The following is a 24,659-nucleotide window of genomic DNA, read 5'->3' as shown; positions in this document are numbered from 1 at the left end:
AATTTATCTAATCCATTTTGTATTTTTGTTCGTAAAAACTAATTAGCTAAAAAGTCGTTGAAAGCTGTCAGTGTGACATCGAAAAGAAAACTAAAAGTTAGAAAACTTATTTTCTTTGTCTATGTTAGAAACTAAAAATGAATAAAGGATAATAATATCAGATTCTAGTTTTGGGTATTCTGTACATGTCGCACACTTACACAACGCCGGCGTTGTTCCCGCCTGTTGGTGCAACGTTGCCGTTTGTTTCCGATAAAAGGTGCTACAGACTTCACTCCAAATTTCAAATCAAAAAATATTTTAACAAGACCAAAAGAGGAGGAGTGTTGAGGTGTTATACATCTACCCTTATACTATATACAGTTATATTGGGCATGAGGGCTGAAGCCTCCTCTCTTGGAATTTAGATACTATTTCAAATTTCAATGATATGTTTCTCGTTTATTACCTAGTTGATTTGTAATAATGAGTAATAGACAATAGTCAATAAGTACCTACTACCTATATACTTTGGTCTCTATAACATTTACATAATTTACCTGCAATGATTAAGATTTTTTACTTTAAACCATATACGTGTTGAAAGCCAACTCGTACATCAGGGGCGTCATTTGGGGGGAGGGGTGCAGGGTGTACATTTGCACAAACATTTTTTTAAACGCCTTCTTTGGCCTGCCTTCAATAAATATAAGTGCCGGTATACCTAAGTGTTTTATATTATACAGCTTATATTTTTTTAGTATTAAAAAAAAATGTGTTGTACTAATGTTTAATTTTCAAGAATGTTTGATGCGGTTTAGGGGTCCTACAATATTGTAATTGATAAAATTATAACACAAACATTGTGAAGAATGGTACCCATAAAATAAATGTCTGGTCTCATTAAGCTGGCTATATTATATATTTTGATTATGCAGAGGGAAAAATGTGTTGGTTAGGTTCGATTAGGTATTTTATTATAAAGGAGTTTTATACCCATACATTTATTTACCAAGTGTAAATACCACTGTACACTGCAGGTATCCACAATATAAAACAAATACATTAAAAGTATACCTACACATAGTTCTTCGAAAATAGTAGCAATATTGTGATGTTTTCATCCTAATATAAGTGACATATTAAATGAAAATATTCTACAGATCCTATCCACAGTTGACTCCCCCCCCCCCGCAAAAAAAAAAATTATCCATGTGGACTGGTAATAATTTGAATGACCTGCAAACATTTTGGCACCAACAAAAAAAAAGTTCAAATGATGCTCCTGTCGTACATGACAGCCGACAGGTGATGTACAGAGCAATATAAACTATACTTAGTCTTATTCGAATTGTAGATGTTATAGTTTTATTATTCAGTTAAACGCTCGTAACTGCAGGTTTGATGCAATGTCCAGAAACAGTCTGTTCGGAACAGAATAATTATAAGCGTCGGAAATATTCAATTTCACTATAGGATATTTTTTAAGTCAAATTATTACTGTTCGGAAATATTCTAAGTCCAAAATATAATTTTCTTAAACTAACTGGTGCGGGCGTGAAGGTGCTTGTCCTAGCTTGGTCAGTTGGTCAGATCACGTCTGAAAACAGGCCGTTTCGGGGTCTCCTATTAGTCCTACTTCTCTCCCCCAGCCTATCAATAAGAGTATCTACATTCCCAACGATGTGATGTCCGCCCACAATCTTCTCGGAAATGTTTATGCCCACGGCTCACGCTCACCCCATGTAGGTGAATTTGATTATGAACCTCGTAGTGTCTTTTATTAGTAGTTATGATTGATTATTAATATACCGTGGATTCCGCTTAATGTGGCCACCGGACACTGGTTAATAAAGGCATCCGCTTATTGTGGGCAAACATAACTGGTCCCAATACAAATGTATATATTAACATTTAACAATGTTAAATAGAACCGCGTAATATCATCATATGGGCACACGATTCAGTTTATGTGGGTAATTTTATTTTATCATAGCGTTAGAATATACACGAGGTTTGAGGCTCGGGACACAATCAATTATTATTGGGCCCTGAGCGGTAAGCGCTAAGGCTTTGCACTTAATGTTTTTTCATAGGCCCATAACTAATAATTCATAAGTTATATTACTATAGTTAAAGGTAATAATGGTAATTTTTATGACTTGAGTTATCACAGATATAATATTTTTAAGGGCTTGACATAATGGTTATTTTTGAGGGTTTTAAATTTTATGGTTATTCGATTTTGAATTTATTCAACTTTCAAAAAAAAAAAAAAAAAATTGTATATTTAAATGATGTTTAAATTGTTTTAAAACAACATGTAGGCAAATCAATATATGTCATATTATACCAGAATATTACACCCTCAAAAAAATTATTATCTATTATTTTTGTAATTGGTGATTTTCCTTTTAGATTACTCAAAAATATAGAAAAAATTGATTTTGCGTAATTGCGAATTGACTATATATTGAGCATGGAGTATGGACAAGAAAGAAAAAACAAATAGTGCGCTAACATTTTCTTAAGTTGTAACTACGAACTGTTATATAATTTGTCTTGCATATGATGAGATGAGCATAATGCAGTGACGAGTGACCTCGATAGGGAGGGGGCCTCTGAACTAACACCAAATGGTCCCTTTTCAGGGGCATTTCCACGGTTGCCCCTGTGATTTTTGCGGCACTGCATGCAATCTGTTAATTTATTAACTCGCCTATCTCTTGATGCCCGTGGTAGATACTTTCATAACCTGTTTATGTTATATGGATAACTCTTCGTTGATATGTTCCGACTGAGTAAAATTGTAGTTTTCTAGTTACTTTGATAAATGAAAACTATAAAATTGGTAATGCTATTACAATAGGCAATAGGTGATAATAAACATATTAACCTTTTTTGTAAAATGTATGTAAAATTTTTATTTTGTTTTATAATATTGTTCAATATATTATCTATCACGAACTGCTATGCTTAAGAGATAAGTTAGTTTTATTCAGCTCTTTGTAACGAAATTTTAGCTGTAATTAGGTATAATATGAGCGAGAATGCCAGATATTCCTAGGGAAACATTAATTCAGCTAAAAACTGCATTATGTTTTGAATTAGACCTACCGCCTACCAATTTTCCAATTCATTAACTACCAAGTGGCTAGTATTAACATATCGTATATTCGTATAAAAGATCTATCGGGGAGACGTTATATTTATATTATATGTATTATTATATTAATATTTCCGTATAGTATACATTAACAGTAAAACAATTATCAGGTAACGGTATGACCGAGGCATATTTTTAATAGTGGACCGTGGTAAATACTAAATAGGTAAATAATAATTAACTATAATAGTTATCGGATAATAATTATCGGAGACTCTGATTCGGAGTGTTTGAATTTTGAATAACCGCGTTATTCGTGATAAACAGTCTTACCAACATTTCGTTTATTTCTTGTCGGCGACCGATAGTTTTTTCCCGCTGGTACGACGCAGTGCGCACGCCACCACAATTTAACAACAAAACATTTTGCTGCGGGCTGGGCTGCATCCTGCAAGTAATAACGGCGGCACGGCGCCGTCCCTCGTAAACAACAGAAAATCTCTTTGCGCGGCGTCCAACGCCCCCACCACCGAAGTTTTCAAGTTCGGCGCTTGCGCAGTCTATGTGCCGCGCGTCTGTGTGTGAGTGTCGCCGCCGTCGTCGACGAGGTTCTCTATAGTCCGCTGGACCGGATAACATGACAAAAATGGCCGACGGCGTGGACATCGATCTGTACGCCGACGATTTGGAACAAGACTTCGCCCAGGTAAGATATTGACTCACTTGAACTCGTCGTCGACGCTGTTCTTATTTTTAGCGTGCGCGTCTTCCATGGCCGATCGTGCCGAACGCGCGTCTGCCGCCGAAGCCCGGTAGCATCGGCTGATCTAGCTGATCCTTTGCCGAATTCGGCGGTTACTTATAATTAATATCAGTCCGTTGCCACTTGAAAACTTCCGTCCGCTTCCCTTTGCACGAGATGTATACACACCATCATTCCGCGGTTTCCGTCATTCCCGACGCCCACTCATCATTTGCTCACCCATTTGGCACTAGCCCATCCATTATGTCTATTGCGTTCGACCGAACCAGGCTTGTGGATCGCGGATACTCTAGGTCTCGTCGACCGTGTTTGATAATGATCACTTCTCTCGAGTCTGTAGTTTGAGTACTACTCAGCATCCGTATCATGGTGCCACCAGATTCACTTTGGGTACCTAGTTATTATTTATTTCTAACAACTCAAACCTCCTGTCTTTTATAGTTGATGAAAATTAACTTTTACATATCTTTTTGGCTCACTCTTAATATGCTAAGTTTTTCTCATCATCAATTTGTTCTCCTCACTTTATTACTCAAGTATCATAATAAGTATCATTCAATTAAGTTTTTATTTTTAAATAAATTATTATAGGTTTTACTATTATTCAAATTAATCATCAAACCTCAATTATTTTAATCTCGTACATATTATGTAACAGAATACTTCTCATATTGTTTTAGGTACACTATAAACTATAATTACTGTCATACCTATTAGATAAAAAATAAAAATGGAAGATATTGATTATATATATTGAATTTTTTATAGTTAATGACTAAGGGCCAGTTGTCCCGTCTACAGTTAAACTATGTTTACACTTAATCAGCAGATAACAGATATTTAACCGGGCCAATTCGGCCAATTAAACTCCGGTTAACTTTAATCGGAGATGGCATAACTGGCCCTAATAGTGTTACAAAAATGTTTTCAATTATTATATTTCATCTTTTATAGTTATTGGCTAATTGTCAGAATTAAAATTGAATTAATTCATAGGTGCTGTAAAATTAAGGTGCCTATTTATATAAATTGTATCTGCATAGATGCATATTTATGTAACATATGAGTTGACACATAATACATATTATAATTTATTTGAATATACTAAAACAAATAATTTTTAATTTCATGTTGTACAATAGGCTGTGGTTGAGACGCTACTAGTTTTTTGTAGCACTCCTATGCTACAGCTACTTTTCCCAAAAAAGTAGCTTGCTACCGCTATCACTATTTTTTTTTCAAATGTAGCGTACTGCTTCCAACGCTATTTTCAAAATGTAGCGCTCTAATTTTTTGTTACATTTTTAAAAATGTTCTTATTGAAAACTATTGTTTGTAGTTTGCACTGATTTCACATTTGGTCACTGGACGGGATCCAGGACAAAAACTTCACTAATATACTAATCATTATGATAATATAAATAAACAAATATAATCATAATTGATATTTTAATAATCACCAATTAGATTGTAGGTAACGATAATGATAATTTTTTCTACGCCACCAGGAAATTTAAGCGCGCTATAGTATTTCTCTATTTAATGCATAATGTAGTGATGCTAGGTCAATCACTACAAATAAAGTAGCGTCGCTACAATTAGCGCGCTACTTCCGACCACTGACAATAGGTGTGAAAAATATAGTAACTTAAAAACATTTTAAATGTAACTAATTACCTACTACCCATTTAATGTCGGTTTCAATAAAAGTTAATTTGTTTTTTCTTATAGGTATACCTAATATTTATGCTTATGAATTATAAGTCTGGTGGAATAACTTGGTGCTATTTATGATATTTTTATATATTTTTGATATATTACGTAATTTTTATTAAGTGTTGAATACATTAATGATATATTGATATCTATATTAGTTATTCTTATAAAATAATATTGATAGTTAAAATATTTTGGTATATTTATATCATAATATTGTCATTGTAATATATTGTGTCTTGTTTATTATTTCAGGAGGATTTTGCTGGTAACGACAATGTAGATTTGTATGATGATGTCATATCTGGGACAAATGATAGTGCTCAGACAAGACAACCAGTTGATAGGCCTCCCAGTGCTAATAACCAAAATAGTACTCCATTAGTCACAAATGGTTCATCTACTAACAGCTCCTCCAGTAACAATTCTACTACAGGACGCCGGTACCAATTATACATCGGTAATTTAACATGGGTAAGTGAAATAAGCGTGTTTATTTGTCATTTAATTAACTTTTGTTTTTGTTTTACGATAATTAATTTGTAATTAATGTATAAATATAATTTATAGTGGACAACTGATCAAGATATAACAGACAGTGTTACAAGCATAGGTGTCTCAGATTTCATTGAGGTTAAATTTTTTGAAAATCGTGGAAATGGCCAATCTAAAGGTTTTTGTGTCGTTACATTGGGTTCGGAGCATAGTTTACGGATGGTTATGGATAGATTACCAAAAAAGGAGCTCCATGGACAATCGCCTGTTGTCACTTTTCCAACTAAGCAAGCCCTTTTACAGGTAATAAATGTCTTAATTATTAGTCTGTTTAGGTAGGTAATGTAAGAAAATGATATTTATCTATTATTATTGATTTAGTTTGAATCACAATCAAAAACTCGACCACTGCCTCCACCAAATAATCAGAATATGCCATCTATGGGTGGTATGTCTAGAACACCTGGTCAAGTTATGCAGCAACCCATGCGTGGGGGTCCTATGATGCCACAGCAACCTATGATGCAACAACAAGGAATGAGAAATAGAATGCCAATGCAAGGTATGCAACAACCCCCTCAAGGCATGCAGCCACCAATGGGAATGACTAATGGCCATAGAATGCCATTGCAATCAGGCGGTCCTATGGGTCCCCATCAACAAGGTCCACCTCCTCCAGGTTACCAAAACCAGTGGAATGGACTTAACCAACAAATGGGTAATTATTTAATGAAAAAATTGTGTTTTATTTATTATTTTTTTTAACCATTTTGCTGTTTAAAACTATTCAGGCCCCCCAAGACCAGGGATGCAACCTCAAGGACCAGTGGGTCAGCCTAGAGGACCACCTCCAGGAATGGTAATCTATACATGTTTTTTTTATTTATTTTTTATTAATTTTTTTTTTTTTGTAGTTTCCACCGGGTCAAGGTCCACCACGAATGGGGCCACCACAAGGTCCTCAGGGTCCACCAGGACCTGGGGGTCCACGTGGTGATTGGAATCGTCCTCCTGGAATGGCGCCACATCAAATGGCTCCACCGGGCTCAGGTTTTCCACCACATCAACAAGGCCCTCCAATGCAAGGTCCTCCGCCTGGCCAAGGTAAGTTTTTCAATTCTTATGTGTTAAATGTATTATATTATTATACCTATTACTATTATATATATAATATAAACATTTTATAATATTGAATGTAACTAACATTTTTAGGACCAGTTCAAATGATGCCAGGTGGCCCTGGCCAAGCACCAGCTCCACATGTCAATCCGGCATTCTTCCAACAGCCTAGTGGTGCACCTCAGGGACCCCCAGGTCATCCAGGATATGGTCCCCCTAATGGACCTTCTTCTCGACCTTACATGAATAATGATATGGGAATGTCTGAACAAGAATTGGAAGAAATTATGAGCAGGAACAGAACTGTGTCTAGTTCTGCTATCGCTCGAGCTGTTGCTGATGCTGCTGCTGGTGAATTCTCTAGTGCTATTGAAACATTGGTTACTGCAATATCATTAATAAAACAATCTAAAGTCGCTAGTGATGAGCGCTGTAAAATATTAGTGAGTTCTTTGCACGATACATTACATGGAATTGAAAGCAAGAGTTATAGTTCAAGAAGAGGTAACTTATAAACTAATATAACATTTTTGTTGACTGTACTGTACATATATATTTTTTTAGAGAGGTCTAGATCACCCCGTGACAGATTGCATAGAAGATCAAGGCGTGAGCGCACTAGATCCCGTGAACGTGACTATAGAGATAGAAGTCGTGAACGTGATCGTGATAGGGAAAGAGATCGTGACAAGTATGATGTAGTTTTTTATATTATTTAGTTACGGCAAGTCTATAGCTTTTTATTATTTTAAATTAATTATTAATACGTGGTCTTCTTGATTCAGCCTCGTTAAATAACAACTTCAAGAATATCTAGATTATTATTATTTTTCATACAATAATAATGAATATTGAATATCTTATATCGTCCTATAAATAAAGGCTATATGAAAAAAAATATAATATGTTGCCATAACATAGATGTGTTAACAGGTACGTTGACCGTTATTATACAACAGAACGAGACGGTGACAGGGATAGGGAAAGAGAAAGGGATCGCGAATACAGAGAGAGAAGTCGAGAAGACAGGTAAGATTCTTGAGTTATTTTTAAAATTCATGAAAAATTCTTCTTGGAAGTATTTGTGCTTTAAAAGTGTCCATACTTGTTGAGGGTAAAGTTTATTGTTTAACAGTTCTGTAAAAGCAAGCGGCCGAAATAGAAAAATCACTCCGCCCGACGTAACCGAGTCTGTTCCTGTATCCTCTAAATCCAGGTAATATCACTCAATCTTCAATTCCTTTCATCAAGTTTCCTAAAATAATAATAATAATAATTCAAAAATTGATAATAATAAATATTCTATAGACTTGTTTGTTTATAAATTATACTATGAATGTTTTTTAAACTTTTTAATATTTTAGGTATTATGATGATCGTTATCGAGAACGTGAACGTGATAGAGACAGAGAACGTGATCGGGAACGTGAACGTGAACGAGAGCCGACCTCTAGTAGGAGAGCAGTAGATGCAGACAGAGATATTGAACGTGACCGGGATCGTAGGGAAGACCGAGCTGAATCTTCGCATCGTAGTTCTAGACATTAATACATCTGTGGTAAGTATTTTTTTATTGTAAGTATTGTAAACTAGAGAACTGATGTTTATTTAGACTGTTAAATTTTAACATAGATATATTACAAATTTTTCAATCCTTTTTTTAAAATTTTCGTTAGTTATTTATTTTTATTTTATAATTTTAGTATTTTTTTTTTTTTTTTGATGGTCTTTCCTTAATTAATTTATACATTTAAGTTAATGTTTATAAATTCACAAAAAGAGGAGAAACCTTCATAGTATTAAGCAAAGGCTGATTAAATTTTTTTTTTATACATTTCAATGATGATTGAAGAGTTGGCCTTTTTAACCAATTGCTGTGATAAATGAGCTGTGATAAAAATAACATATCTAATATGTAACATTAAATACAATTTTGTATTTAATAATAGTGTATCTGTGAAAAACTCATTTTTGTATTAGGAATATGTGTTATCTTAAATAAAACACAAGTGAATTAGGTATATTTTAAGAATTTTTGCATGCGTTTTTGTTAAATTTAAATCAAGCATAGAATAAGATTTATACATACTTAAGTGTTTACTTTTAAAAATGATAGTACAAATATGATGAACATTTTAATTTAAAAATGCTTGCGTGCATTTATTATTAATTATATTATGTTTTTTATCATTATTTTACAAACAATTATTTTTAAATTAATCATTAACTGATGGATATCACAAAGGGTATAATTTGGTATTTATATAATTTTTTTTATTTAGTTTTATAATTTTCTACCTAATTTTATTCTTCGAGTTTCTATTATGTGCTACCTACCCACCTGAGGTTTTTAAAAGCTTCGTTTATATTGTAATTGCCTAGTTTAAATTGTATTTGTTACAATCGGTTAACACCCTTAGCATATATTTATAAAACTGAATGTTTAAAATACATGGTAAACGAAGCTTTTTATGTATTATATATTTCTATGATTAAATCAAAATTTTTATGATTTATATTTCTCTACAAGTGTTAAGTGCATAGTGAAGTATTTAATGTTGTATTGAATGTTTCAAAATTTAAAAATATATTTTGATTGTTAATTCTAAGAATAACATTTATTTGATTACCATTTTAGGCATTTAAAATATTATTTCTGTCATCAAACGTTTTTCGATGTTTAAGAAAGTTCAGTCCATAATAAGTTTTCTATTTTCATTCGTGCGATAATTTAATAAATATGTATAAAAATTGCTTTATGTACATAATCTCATGTGAATAATATCTATTATTTTTGTTACAAGTCGAAATATAAGTGTAAGAAAACTAATTTTTTTTTTTATTTTGTCAGATTACCCTTATTTACACAATTGATAATATATTGATAATGAATTATTTTGAATTTTAAAGATATCCTACGCATATTAGTTTTCAGACTTTATACTAGAAAATGTATTTAGGGATACTTATAAAAGAGTAAATTACTAAAATTTAATATTTTAGTGTATCCTTAGAGGTATTGGCATTATGGTTTATCTTCCAACTAGTGCCAAGCTAAAAAAATTGCAAGTAATACGGATTAAGAAGTTGGATTTCTATAAAAATAAAATATTTTATATTTTTATTAAATTAGGATAGTTTAATCTATATAGTTCTAAATGATTTACTAAATAAACTGCTATTAGTTATCTATTGCTTTAATAGTTAAAGTTGACAATTGTGTTTAGGTAAGAAATAATAATAATGTTTATTTTGTGTTGAGATATAAAATATTGTGATTTACTTCTATATCTTGAAATATTAATTTTTTTTAACTTGATGCTATTATAAAATCTTGATTAGAAAAAATATTTTTTATTAATACTGATAATGTATGTATTTTGTTAACAATAAAAAAAAACAAATAGGAACAAGTGTATTAATTATTATCATGTATATTGTACACGACCATAAAAGGATTGGTGTTATTATTTTCCCAAATAAATTAATCTAAGCACCCCAGAATAACCTTAAAAATGTTCTTTGGTACTTATGCAACAGCAGTACCAGTAATTATTCTATTGCACCTCTGGCATTAAATAATAAACTAACAAATGCAGTCTCAGAGTTGTATAAGATATAAATATAAATATATAGATATAGATATAAATATTTAAAACTTGTAATATCATTGATTAATACAGCAATGCAATGCAATAATACTCTATATTATTACATTTTTTCACAAATCTTATTAGGACAAAAAAATAAATGACTGTTTTTAAAAATTACCTTCTATCAATGTTTACTGTAATTTTCATAATATTTATGAATCAGGTAATGGTTTTTAAATTTTATTCAAGATTAAACCAACATTTAATAATTCTGACTTCAAATTATCTATGGTACCTAATATAATCTTTTGTAATTTTTAAAATTGTATGCTTAGTGCATATAAATAATTTTTGGGAAATCTGTTTTAAAAACAGTCAAAATTAGTAATTTGACAAACATTTAAATATTTTTTACAATTATTTTATAATCGGTTATCTTAAATGTTTTTTTGTTAATTGTTTAAGTGGATCAGTTTTATAAATTAATCGTTTTTGGTTTATTTGGTCAATTTTAAAGTAGATACATAACATTGTAGTTGTATTTATAAAATGTAGAACAATTTGTTACCAGAAAATATTAACTAAGTGGCTTACATGAAGTATGGGCCATCATCATAGTTTTAAATTTCCCGATATGCTAATTCGCCTCATATTCAAACAATATTTTGCATTGTTGTATATCGCTTAAAGCATATTCAATAATTATTAAATAAGATTCTAATTTCTAGTTTATAAGTTATTAGTTGACATAAACATATTTTTAAAATATTTCACATTAAGGTAGAGTGAGCTAAAATTATTATTAAAAAGGTATAATTATTAATGTATTTCTTCGATAAATTAATAATTTATTTATGTTCCCAGAGATAATATATTAGTCCTATACATTTAATAACTTATAGCTGCTCATAGTTGATTTTTGAACCAATTTAAATTAAATTATTTATTTCAATATACAAATATTATTTTTATATTTTAAATCAATTTTTTATGGTGAGTTCAACATATACTTATGACTATTGGATTGAATATATTATTGTAATCATATTTTTAATATTCTTCCTAATATTAATTATTATTTTTAGTTAAAATCCAATAGCGTGACTGTTATTGTAATACCGCATGACTGACATCAGACATTAATGGGGTTTTTCTGATTATTTACATCACATTTATTTCCCAAAGAGTGTATTGTGCAAATAAGTTTGTCCATTTTTATTTACACTTAAAACATTTTAATAAAGCAAAATAAATGTTTTCAATACAAATATATAAGTTTGTCAAGATATTAAAAAAAAAAAAAAAAAATACAAATACAAATAAGTCATTGTATAAAAGTTTATTATGGATATTTTAATGTTTGGTCTATGGTATTTGCTTTTCCAAACTTAAAATTATTTATTTTTGAAAAGTACAAAATGATTATTGGAAGTGTGGTGCAAATTTTAGTAGCTAATAAAGATGTGATGTGAAGAAAATAAGTTTGGCCACTAACAATGTAGAGTATTGATCAAGTATTGATTAATCATTTATTTAAAAACTCAAAAATTTTAATTTTCATAGTAATTTTTTAAGATTTAGATACAAACAAATAATGCATTTTACAGTAATTCTGAAATTATATATTTGGGTTTTATTTAAAAGGTTAGTTTTTAAGTTTAGTTGTTAAGTTTACTATTTACAATTTAATTTTAAGTATATTATTTAAACAGCTTTAGAAGTAGTATTTGTATTTACAACTAATTGTATTTGTACAATTGTATTAATTAATATAATTCACTAAATTAGTTATGTCTTGAATTGTAATCTCAACACAATGTTACTTAGTTAAGTACTTAGATAAGTTACCATAAACCGTTATATTCTATATTTAGGTCTCATTTGAATTGATAATAATGATTAGCTAAAAAGTAAAAAGATATTGTTGTGGTAGCACCTAAATCTCTTTAACATTACTATCCAGTAATAAAACATTTTACTAAGGCTAATTACGACTCTAGTGATATTTGCATAAAAGTTAGAAATAAATAATCCTTTCAGAAAGGAAGCAAACCTCAATGATTAAAATAGTTACTACACTATTATCTGTGTATAATATGTATGGTTTACTACTACTATATTGATTCAAATGACATCAGCTCATCTGCACTTTGTAATATATAACAATAAAATAGTAAATTTATTTTATTGATATTTGATAGATTGAAATGTGTATTTATTAATTTTAAATTAAGTTTTATATTACATTAAATTAATCTATATTTTGTATTATAAATACAAATCTGACATTTAAATTGTGTTACAATATATTAAGTAAATCATTGAACTTTCTTAATATAATTGAATAATTCACTCGTTAAATATAATAAATCCTTTCCAAAAATTAAATTAACATTGGGGTATTCATTTACCAATTAATCAACTCAATGAGTCAATAAATAAAAACTCATCTGTGATTTTATAATTAGATAACAATTTAATGAATTTCGTGAGATTTTTAAATGATAGTTTAAGTTAGTGTTAAGAGTGAGACCATCTGCGCGTTTGCTGTCTGCCTAGAAAAAGTCCATCAATCACTAAGCAGCCGATTAAAATGACCATCATCAACAATAACTTCTGTGAAAATTCATCAATGCATTGTTTTTAATTTGTTTACAGGCGCCGCTGATCCATCCATTTATATTATATAAATACAAGTTTGCGCAAGACTGTATCTTTGAAATTTATGTATCCATTTTGTAGATTATTACAAATATCATGGGACATATTTAATAATGTATTTTTAAGATATCAATCTTTTATTTTTATTTATGTGCGGGTGGTTTAAAATACATATTATTATCAATAATAATGAACATTTTAATGTAATTTTTTTTCCCTAGTTTTCAGTTTTAAAAATTTTTTACTTAAAATGTGTCGTTATTCTGTCTGTATCTCACCTTAATAATTGTACCCATAATTGTTAAGATTGATATTTAATAATAGTGCATTGCGACAGCTTATGACATCTGGATCTTGGAACTCAACACAATTTAGACTAGATTATTTAGGTACCCAATTTTTGTATTACACATTATTACATAATTATATATTATTTTTTTTTTTATGCTTAAATCATTCTTAAGCATTTTATTTTATTATGATAATGTTTAACAATATTTATCATACAAAATCTATTTAATACATTAGTCTAATAATAAAACGTATGTATTAGATTTAAGGTGAATTTTTATTTTTTCATTTTCTGCCCTTTGCGTCATTATCGTCTCATCTGTATATATTTTTGTTTTAATTTTTTTTTTTTTTGACTTGTACTGTTTTGTCAAGACCCTATACTCATATATATATATTTATTTATATATATATAAACAAAAATACTAAAACGTGTTTTAACATTTTATTACTTTTATTTGTTTTGATGAAATATAATTGTAATCATTGTGTATGTAGGTTTAAATTATTATTTTTTATAATATAATTTCTGATTTTAAACAGTAATAAAAAATGAGATAAAGTGAATGATGATTGGTTACAACTGTACGTCGTGTAAGTAAATCTAGTAGATTTGGTTGTGGCATCACATTTATTGTAGGTAGATTTACAACTGCTCGGTTCCAAGTACAATTTTCTTTACTTTGAAAAATTATATCAAGAGGATATCAATTGGATAGCTGCTATCCTCGTGTGTTTGATACTGGGAACACCTTCATTAAAATATGGTTATGTTGTAATTGTAAATACTATTGTTGTATGAAATAAAAATTAACGAGTTAATTATTAACATACTTGGATTTTCTTTTCCCTAACAATTCCAGGCGAGTTGCTTGTGTATTATTTAATTTCCTAAAAGATCAGTTATTTTTTGAATTCTTTCGTCCAAATAGCACGATTAGTTTAAATATTGTCAGAGCTATTTTGTCATGAATATTGTGTAGTGTGCACGCCGTCTTGCTGATTGAATATTATGTAGGAAAAATTAAATACATTTTTTAGGTGTCCTTAAAATAGTCGCATGCTGAGCAGATGTCGGTGCAAACACCGCGGCCAAAGATGTTGTATAATGTATAGCATTCATCAGATCCAATTGGCCCACCCGCTGATAAAATTCGATCCACTGATAACAAAACGTTCACAAATATACTTTATTATAATATCTTTAATCGCGGTACTGTGGTAGTAAGTACTAACTATATAGTGGCGTACTGCTAGACTAATATTATTATTATTACTATTATTGTAATAATATTGTCATTTGTCACGGCTTTGATAAATAATTAGTAATTGCACACAAGTTCGACGATCGGTGTCCACGCGCTACGCATGTCGCATGTTGAAGTTCAGTATAACATCGTGAGAGCCGTGCGGTCGAACGTAGGACGAAAATGTGAACATTTCTATTTGAAAAAAAAACGATTATAATATCGATAAAATTTTTTAAATTTCTTGTTCGCTAACCCGCGCACTAGTGGTCTCGTGGATACCATGAAATAACAGGCGCCCCGGTGTTTGCGGTGCACATAATACGTATTATTGATATATTATATTATAAATAATATTGTAAAATGTCTGGTTAGTGAAACGTTATTATATTTGTCTTGTTGCGAGTTAAACGATTGATTGATGCAGTATAGTGAAACTATTTTTTTAGGCCGCAATAATAAGAGACCGTCGGGGCTGAGGGTTCTGATCCGCGACGAGCCGACTGTTGTGTAAGCACACAAACATTTTAAATAATTATGTTCTACCTGTTGTATTATTCTTTTACTATCCGAAAAACTTGCCGTGTTTCGCGGTTCATTTGATTAGATGCGATTTGACCATTTTGTTTTCTTCCCTATAGTAACCTGCCTCGAAACCTGGATAAACGCACCACGATTACGATCGGAGACCAGGAAACTACAGTCGAGGCAAGCGACCTGCAGAAAATTTGTGATCTCGGACGCGGTGCCTATGGCATTGTGGAAAAAATGAGGCACATACCTTCCGGCACGATCATGGCTGTCAAGGTGAGTGAACTGATGACTGTATAATATGATGCTATGAACCATATTCAACGATCAACATGACCACTAGTTTTTAAATCTTTCCAGAGGATAGCTGCTACAGTAAACACCCAAGAGCAGAAACGACTTTTAATGGATCTGGATATATCTATGCGGTCGTCCGCTTGTCCACATACAGTGCAGTTTTATGGGGCACTATTCATGGAGGGTGATGTATGGATATGCATGGAAGTAATGGATACTTCACTAGATAAGTTCTATGCCAAAGTGTACAAGTTTGGACGAAAGATTCCTGAACAAATTCTTGGACCTATCACTGTAGCGGTACTTAAACTTTTGTTTTTATTAACTTTCACTATGATTTCTGATAAATTGTATTAAATGTATGTTTATGTCTTATAACAGTGGCGCCAAACCCTATATTGAGGTCGGGCCTTTGCCCGACATCTTTTGAAAATTTAGCATGGGGCCGTTTCATATTGGGCCAAAGTTTGCCAAACTATATGAAAACTCCATTACAAAATTAAAGCCTAATCTTCTAACGTCTTCTAACTACAATGTTTTGTTAATTTATTGTGTGCACTGTGCACTAAAATGTTTAATATATTTCTCTAATCCGTCTTGGTTGGTGGGGAGTACAAAAAAATGTGATTTAAATTTTCTTTTAAAACGGAACATCAATATTTTTTGGGTAAAAACCAGTACCTCTTCGGTCTTCCACCCCTTCAGGTATGTCATTGGGGCCGTTTCAAATGTTTTTTGCCCGACTAAATTTTTAGGACTTTGGCGCCACTGTCTTATAATGTCAAGCTTAACGCAATAATTATTGCAAATTTGATACATCCTTAGTCTTGTTATTAATTTATTATTCATGCACGAAAAAATAAATAAATAAAATATTTTAATTTTTATAGGTTGTTAGTGCCCTTCATTATCTGCATTCTCAATTGAAAGTTATACATCGTGATGTAAAGCCATCTAATATTTTAATTAATCGTAATGGCAATGTAAAAATGTGTGATTTTGGTATATCCGGGTATCTTGTTGATTCTGTGGCCAAGACTATTGATGCAGGATGTAAACCTTATATGGCGGTAATTATATTTTTTCTTAAATTTGTAAATAAACATAGTCTTGATTTATAAATTAATTTTTTATACATAGCCTGAACGAATAGATCCCACTGGAAATCCATCAAATTACGATATACGTAGTGATATATGGAGTTTAGGAATATCTCTTGTAGAACTTGCTACTGGTAAGTTTCCATATGATACGTGGGGTACTCCATTTGAGCAGCTCAAACAAGTGGTCAAAGACGAACCACCGAGGCTGTCTACCGGTATGTTCACATCATACTTTGAGGATTTTATTTGTCAATGGTAAGTGTGATTGATAGTTTATTAATCATTTTTTTTTAGTCTGATTAATTTGAAATATATTATCATGGATTTTAATATTTTCAGTTTAAAAAAAGATTTTCGTAGCAGACCAAATTACTCTCAACTACTTGCCCATCCATTTTGTCTTGCTCACCAACAACCGCAGACAGCATTAGTTGCATCTTTTGTGTCTGAAATTTTAGACTTGCCTGATTTGCCTGTGTCAGGCTAAATTATTATGGCAATTAATCCACTAACAATAATATATTTATAACAATATTTGTAATATTGTGTATAAACTATAATTCAATTGAAGTTTATTTCACATAATATTTAAATTATTATTAACAACTTTTATATTGGTAAATTTGTTATTTACCAATAAGTCATAAGTAATAATATAATGTCGAAGATAGTTTATTAAAGTATTTTTAATATTATTTGTATGATATTAGTTGTAACGAGTGATTTGTGTTTTAGAAGATCTTGGTTTATAGATTTTTGTGTTTTCTTTTGTTTTCTTTTTATATAATTGCATCAATTCTTAAAATGTAAGGGTTACCCGACTAATACTTTAGTACTTAGCACATTGCTATCTAACCGTTAGTTTTGTTTTATGTACCATAGTGTTTTCATGTGATAATGTTAAAAAAGCGAATCAAAAATCTGTACCTGTTTATATTCTACCATATTAGTGCAATATATCTCCTCTCGCATAAATTATTTTTGAATTGTTTTTTTATCTATTAAAGTTATTACTGTAATTAGTTCTCCCAACTAATGGTAGCTTATGTCTACAACCACCCATCTTCTATTTCTATTAGGATAAAGCTCACCTCAATGGGAGTGGAGTTTCGCAGTCCATACATAGGAGATACCTGTCATAATACTAGTAACAATGTGTTATTATGTGTATCAAGTAGAGATGAAAGAGTTTAAAAAAAATAACTTATTATATTTAAATCATACAAAATCACTAACTAATTTTTAATCTTTTTTTTCAAGTGTTGGTTAAATGTATGATCAATTTTTAAATGAAGGTCATCAAACAGTGGCATATTTGGTGTTTTGTCTTGGGGGATTCACAGTGCAGGTACTAACAATTTTTAAATTATAACTCACTTTAAAATTAAAATATAAAACAAATCTATGAGATTCACTGTAATATTAAACATAACAGAATTAAATTGATTATTCAAAATATACAATTTGCTATGTTATGCATTTGTAATACTGAGACAATACAATATATGGGTGTACACGTCTGTACAGTAAAGTAAAAGTAAAAATTAAAATTTATCCATGAAATTTTTAAAATATGCATAATTTCTTATTTATGATATCATGAAACAAACTTGTATCTTGAATAGCTATTTTCAAAATTATCTATAAAAACACGCAATCGCTATAAATTTCGAGCACTAATTATAAATTGTGGGTTCTGAAAAAAAAAATAACTAGTTTGGGCGAACTTAAGTCAATTTTACTATTTTATTATTTTTTTAATGCGACTACATAACAAATAAGTTTACGTTACAAAGTATTGTTTCATAAATTCGCCTTTAATGTTTAATTTTTACTGTTGTTAATATAATAAAGTACAATTACTTATACATTTTACTTTAATATACATTTTGGCTTTTCCATTTTAAGTTTTTACTTATTAGAATAATTAGATTAAATAATAATTTAGTACCGACAGTTAAAGTTGTTATAGAATTTTAAGAATATTGTTAAAATAAAAAACCTCATTATAATTAAAATTTATTTATTATAATATGATATGTAGATATACTAATTATTAATTCGTAGGTACCTAATTCGAATGTTAAAAAAAGTAGAAACGTTTTATATTATTAAAGAATATTCGTAAAGGTATTAGGTATCAAATATAAATGTATACAATTTAGTACATATCTATAATATTATAATACCGCCATACACCATGGTTGTTTGATTAAGAACCATTTTGTATTTTTGTATCGATGTGTTAAAAACGTAAAAGTCATAAATTAAAATATTTGTGTAGATTCGCGTCTGAAACCACAATGAAATACATGTACCTAATATTTAGATTATATACCGTCATGAAATGCATTTTTTCACTTTTAACCTTACCATACCTAACAGCACGGATATCTTAGTCCACGGTAAACAGTAATGGCTTATAAAATACACGGAATAAACCAAATAATAGACTAGAGAAAAAAAATAACAACTAGAAATATTTGTAGAACCGAAAAATAGGTAGGTAACAAAAATAATAATATATGAGTGGTTGGTTCGGACTTTATACACAATATTATTTAACACCTTCACCACTACACGTAATCCTTTTCAACATCGCTTATCCACGATGGTGATTATTGCGTAGAAACGTTTGCCAATACGGTGGCGCACAGCAAGGCCCGGACGTCTCTGCAAATTTATCCGTTGGCACTATTCGGTCGTATATTTTCGTAAGTAGTAAGACGTGTAATAATTCAGCTCTGATTGTAGGTACCTCTGTTGTAGCCATCGGCGACAGAAGAAAAACCTTTTTTATTTCGGCGGTCTCGTCTAATACCGTAGGCAGCGTGATAGCCTGTAAGGCATGCGTGCATGACGTTTTATGGGTTTCCGGTCTCTTGACTTCCATATAGTTCTGTACAATACTTGCCCGGCTGCCCATACAGTTATGCTTGGCCTTATAATAAACGGCTGTGGTTTGTGTAGGTATATAAATAATAATTAATGGTTGTATTTATAGTATTTTATTTCTAATGTAACTATAGAGGGCGCGGGCAGGTCGCTAATTAAGTGTTTAAAAAGACGTATCTATAATATCGTATGAGAATATTATATTTATATAATGCACAAAACATCGATTAAAAATTAAAAGTTGTTATTACTTATTATTATTTTTTCATAATATGGAACCAACCGCACGTCCAGAACGAATATTATTAATCCGGGCTTGGGTCCAGGTTTTCCAGGACTATCTGTATATAGTGTATACTGTATATATTTTATCTTGACTTTGTACGAGTGGTATTAATTCTGTAATTCGTAATTGTACGATGTATTTTATGATCTTTATACACTCGTACAGTTGCACCGGTGCCAAATCCATTTTGTCTGCTATAGTCTATAGATGTTAAAGTGGAAGAGTAATAATGTATAATATATTATAATATGCATTGCAATTTCTGATAATTCGGAGTCGATGGTGCGGAGCCAAAAACGAATTACATATTATTTTCCTCAATTTTATTTGAAATGGGTACGGTTGTAGGTACTACGTACTTTAAGCAATTTCGTTTTTGGTGATAATTATTGATATATCTACTGTTTTATTCTATGGAGTGAAAAGATGAAAAAAACACAAGGATAAAAAAAGCAGGTAAGTGGATGTCGCTCTGCTGTACAGTAGATTACAAGTGGGTCATTGTATAATGGTTGTATTAGACTTAAATTCAATGATATAATATCATTGTATAAGAAAAACGATTCTGAGCGGAGACGGTTTGTCAGTCTGGATATTTTATATTTTGTTATTATTTATTTTATCATGTAAGTTGAATTAATATTAAAATTTATAATTTTTTATTCGTTTCTATGGTGATAAACAAAACGTTGGAAATCAAAATCCTATTTTTAGCGTTTTTTCGTAATTTTCTGGTGGTTTTTCCCGTGGAATTAAATAACTATTGAGAAAATCGGAAAATGACCTCTCTAAAGTACCATCTTGATCCAATTTGCTAAAAGATAAGGTACTATAGGTTGAAATCGAAACACTCCTTCTGGAAGAAATTTTGTATACAGGATATAAAAAAAAAAAAATAAACACCATTGTAAAAACAATAGCTTCCTCGCTCCGCTCAGAATCTAAAATAAACATTTATTTTTATTGACTTAGATATTTACGACCATGTTAAGTAGGTACCTATAAGTACTTATGCGTTGTGACTTTTATTTCTCATTACAATTTTCATCTTTATGTTTAACTGCCTATAAGATAGTTTGCCATTTTAATGATTTTAGTAAAATAAATATTAAATTTGAATAAACATATAGAATTCATTAATACCTGTACGGCTGTACTTGTCTGTATTATGTTTTAAAATCATCAATCACTCACGTTTAATAGAAAAAAATAACAGTTTAGTATGATTATTGATCAATGATTCTTTAAATGTGCATTACACATTATTATTTTTTATAATATCATCGTACATAGAATAATGAAATATTAACATAACAACTTGTCCTATTACTTATACCTTTCGATACGTAGGTACTTTGGCCATTTCGGGATTTGAATTATCATAAATTATTATTAATAGTATATATTTTTAAGTAACCATTACGTAATTATTGAACTATTAAGTATTAACTCTATATTTTGAAACTGGTAAATTACATATGGGGTTTTTATATAAACAAAAACACACTTTTGTATGCATATCTAATTTTAACGTAAAATGTATTTAAACTAACATATAAGTAAGCATACAATTTAGGTTACGTTACTTCCTCATACTTATGTAATACGATTAATATTATACAAATATAATGTTTAACAAGATATCAAAGGTTAATCGTTATATTAAAAAAAATGTATCCATTGAATAATAATATTCATTACCATCTACGACCTAGTCGTATATTTGTATTATATTATTACTATATATTATTAGTTGAGCAACTCACTAGCAAGGACTTTCATGCATGTGGATAATTTTTTACTTAATTTTTAACTTAAACGTATATGCTTCGTAAATCGTAAGTATACAATACATTTCACAACGTTTGTGATCTACGTGATCAATACCTACGTTTTAGTGCATATTTTAACATTTTTGAGTTTAAAGGAAATATTTTTGATTAAAAGAGCATATTCACTGTTTTTAGTGAATATTTTGATTGTTTATCGAAAATCAAGCACTTCGGTAAATATTTTATATGAATCAAGCCAATCAAGGTCAACAATTATATTAAATTTGAATAAATAATGAGATCTGTATTGGCTGTATTATTGTTTTTTTTATACATATAAGTACATAGAAAACTGAATTAAGTAGGTACCTAAAATAAATAAAATATTTTTTGTGTAATATGGGCGGGTAATTTTTTTTAGGGAACATTTAACTACATATTTTTAGTTTTTTATTGACGCAAAAGTACATATATTTAAATTAATATTAATACATAAATTATAAATATAATTAAAATATTATAATTTACAACTTTCAGATGTTCACATTTTTTTTTCATCCCTAAAATTATTTTTGATTATAAAACATGATACTTTTAGTAACATGCTAATTTAGTAAGTACATTCAACACTAGTACCTGTTTGAATAATTTTTTTTTTTTATTAAAAAGGGTTGAGATAAGTGTAATCTTATTTCTTCTTAGTGTTTTCGATACACAAATTTACTAAAACCGTCAATTAGTTAACTATTAAAACACTTAATAATAATTTTCACAAATATTTACAACATCTATCCTATAAAGAGATGTATAAAAATAATAGGTAGGTACACGAATGCTTATATCAATATAACATAATTATAAACTATAATAACACTTCTGGAGCTGGATGGTTCATGTATCAGTTATGTATATTATTATTAGGTAATGTTAGTACTGCGTCCGTGAACATCCGATTTTAATTCGAATGCACGGTTGATCGGCAGACAATAAAATAAAATACCTATAAAATTATAATATAATTATAATTTAAAAAAATGAAACAATATGTTACACGTGCTTAGGTATTATATTATATAGTTTAATAATCAAAAATCTATATAAATAGTATTCTAGTAAAACTACTGAAAATAAAATTATTTAGGTAGGTACTAAATATTATTATACACAATATAAACTAAAATAATATACTTCTTTAACTAAATATAGGTATTATAGTTATTTTATATTTATTTATTTAAAATATAACTGTGCATCCATTGGGTGCATTTATAGGGCCATTTTATTAATTTTGTTTTTTTATAGGTTCTAAACATTTTGAATGAGCCACTTAGAGGAGAATCCTACAATGAAAAAAATACTAAATTTGTATAGAAGGTAACCAGGTAATCAAATACGTATAATATAATTCTATACATAAATCATAAATAAATGAATTAATTAACTAGTTAGTATCTAAGATGTATCAAGATTAATGATAATATAGGTAACTACTATTAAACAAGATCAACAATAGGTAATGGCTAGTCGTTGGGGGGAGGGCTAGACGAAAAAATTTACTTCAACATGTATACTTCTATAAAAGGATAGGCATTAAGTTAAAGTTTTTATTATTGTAAATAAAATATTCAGCCCCCATAGCCCCCTCTGGTAATGATAATAGGTAGCATATTTTATAGGTAGTACCTATGTCCATCTGCCGCCTATTATCATATGAATGTATTGCTGTTAATAATTATTATAGTCATTTAATTTACCATTTAAAATAATATGGTATAATCATAAATATGAATTAGTATAAAACGATTTAATTTATATGTTATGAAAATATTATTGTCAAAGCTATTATAGAAAAATATGAAATTATTAAGCAATTTGGTGAAATCCAAATCCACGGAGATCTTTATTACACGTAATTCATTCTTTGCATGATATCGCAGTGTTTTTGGTTTTTTCCATGAACTAAGAGTTTGTTAATTTTAACATGGAAGATTTTCAAGAAGAAAAATTTGATACGTATCGGTATGGAATAGTACGTATCGGTATAGAATAGTTACGTACCGGCTCGTATCAAAGTCTGAGTCCGATACGGGTCCGATATACGTATCGCTTGTATATTGCACATGTAACTTCTTGAACGCTCTTGAACTAAAATTTCTTCCTTGAAAATTTTGATGGTTCATGGTTTTTTCCGATGTACTTTGTTAGTCGTTGATAATATTATTTTGTTTTTTTGGTCAAAAAGCTTGGGAATTCAATGCAAGGTTCCTCGTGAGATTTATAAACTAGGTAGTAAAGAAAAACCGAAAGTATACCTGTACAATATAGACAACAAGCCGCATAAGGTAATTTTACACCAGCGTGTTGACGCGTTTATTAATAATTATAATGATATCAAATAATTTACAAAGCAAAAACGTTTATTCGTGTAAACTTACATAATATAGGTTACGGTTATCCGATTATACATTTACGGCAGTATTAATAGCCATCATTTATAATAATTGATCGGTATAATTTACCGACCATTTCTTCCATTTCTATGATACAAACGGCGCATTTCGACGGTAACCAAAGTCAGTACAGCGCGTGTGACTTGGGGAAACGTTCAGACGTCGGAAGCGAACTCGGAACGAACGCGTACAAATTGTACGGTACGATGACGGAAGTAAACGGATTTTGACGGATTTTCCGGCAAACAGGACGGCCGGACACAAAAGTGCGGATCAAACTTGGGATGAACACGCACACATACACTATTATACGTTGCGGCCGACATAGCGCCGCAACAAACCATTCCCCGGACGA

General features: G+C 30.0%; 2 protein-coding genes across 5 annotated transcripts; both read left to right on the top strand.

Annotated features, from left to right (window-relative positions):
* Positions 1-3,638: 3,638 nt before the first annotated feature.
* On the top strand, positions 3,639-14,552 carry LOC100167151 (cleavage and polyadenylation specificity factor subunit CG7185). Of its 4 annotated transcripts, none has more exons than XM_016803007.2 (12): positions 3,639-3,791; positions 5,820-6,038; positions 6,135-6,362; positions 6,441-6,777; positions 6,851-6,918; positions 6,974-7,163; positions 7,272-7,682; positions 7,743-7,869; positions 8,112-8,207; positions 8,299-8,394; positions 8,543-8,736; positions 13,430-14,552. In XM_016803007.2, exons 1-11 carry the CDS (start codon positions 3,723-3,725, stop codon positions 8,724-8,726), a joined length of 2,025 nt encoding a protein of 674 aa, XP_016658496.1. In that variant the 5' UTR covers positions 3,639-3,722; the 3' UTR covers positions 8,727-8,736; positions 13,430-14,552. The 4 variants fall into 4 exon arrangements, with proteins under 4 accessions (XP_016658496.1, XP_001951351.2, XP_008181288.1 ...); XM_001951316.5 differs by having other exon boundaries at positions 3,677-3,791; positions 8,314-8,394; XM_008183066.3 differs by lacking the exon at positions 8,299-8,394 and having other exon boundaries at positions 3,677-3,791.
* Positions 14,553-14,916: 364 nt separating this feature from the next.
* LOC100164531 (dual specificity mitogen-activated protein kinase kinase 6) lies at positions 14,917-17,879 on the top strand. Its single transcript, XM_001952135.5, has 7 exons — positions 14,917-15,340; positions 15,420-15,480; positions 15,612-15,777; positions 15,862-16,098; positions 16,689-16,868; positions 16,939-17,156; positions 17,241-17,879. Exons 1-7 carry the CDS (start codon positions 15,334-15,336, stop codon positions 17,386-17,388), a joined length of 1,017 nt encoding a protein of 338 aa, XP_001952170.1. The 5' UTR covers positions 14,917-15,333; the 3' UTR covers positions 17,389-17,879.
* Positions 17,880-24,659: the final 6,780 nt, after the last annotated feature.

Source organism: Acyrthosiphon pisum, chromosome A3, assembly GCF_005508785.2.
Source record: "Acyrthosiphon pisum isolate AL4f chromosome A3, pea_aphid_22Mar2018_4r6ur, whole genome shotgun sequence".
Classification (NCBI taxonomy): Eukaryota; Metazoa; Arthropoda; class Insecta; order Hemiptera; family Aphididae; genus Acyrthosiphon; species Acyrthosiphon pisum.
The sequence above is the reverse complement of the archived record's forward strand: the minus strand, read 5'-3'. Positions and strand labels throughout refer to the sequence as shown.

Coding starts and splice junctions, on each gene's coding strand:
- LOC100167151 (XM_016803007.2), top strand. CDS start 3,723: ATGACAAAAATGGCCGACGGCGTGGACATCGATCTGTACGCCGACGAT. Junction 6,039..6,134: donor ACATCGGTAATTTAACATGG/GTAAGTGAAATA, acceptor TATAATTTATAG/TGGACAACTGATCAAGATAT. Junction 6,778..6,850: donor TGGACTTAACCAACAAATGG/GTAATTATTTAA, acceptor AAAACTATTCAG/GCCCCCCAAGACCAGGGATG.
- LOC100164531 (XM_001952135.5), top strand. Junction 15,481..15,611: donor CGCGACGAGCCGACTGTTGT/GTAAGCACACAA, acceptor TCTTCCCTATAG/TAACCTGCCTCGAAACCTGG. Junction 16,099..16,688: donor TTGGACCTATCACTGTAGCG/GTACTTAAACTT, acceptor TAATTTTTATAG/GTTGTTAGTGCCCTTCATTA.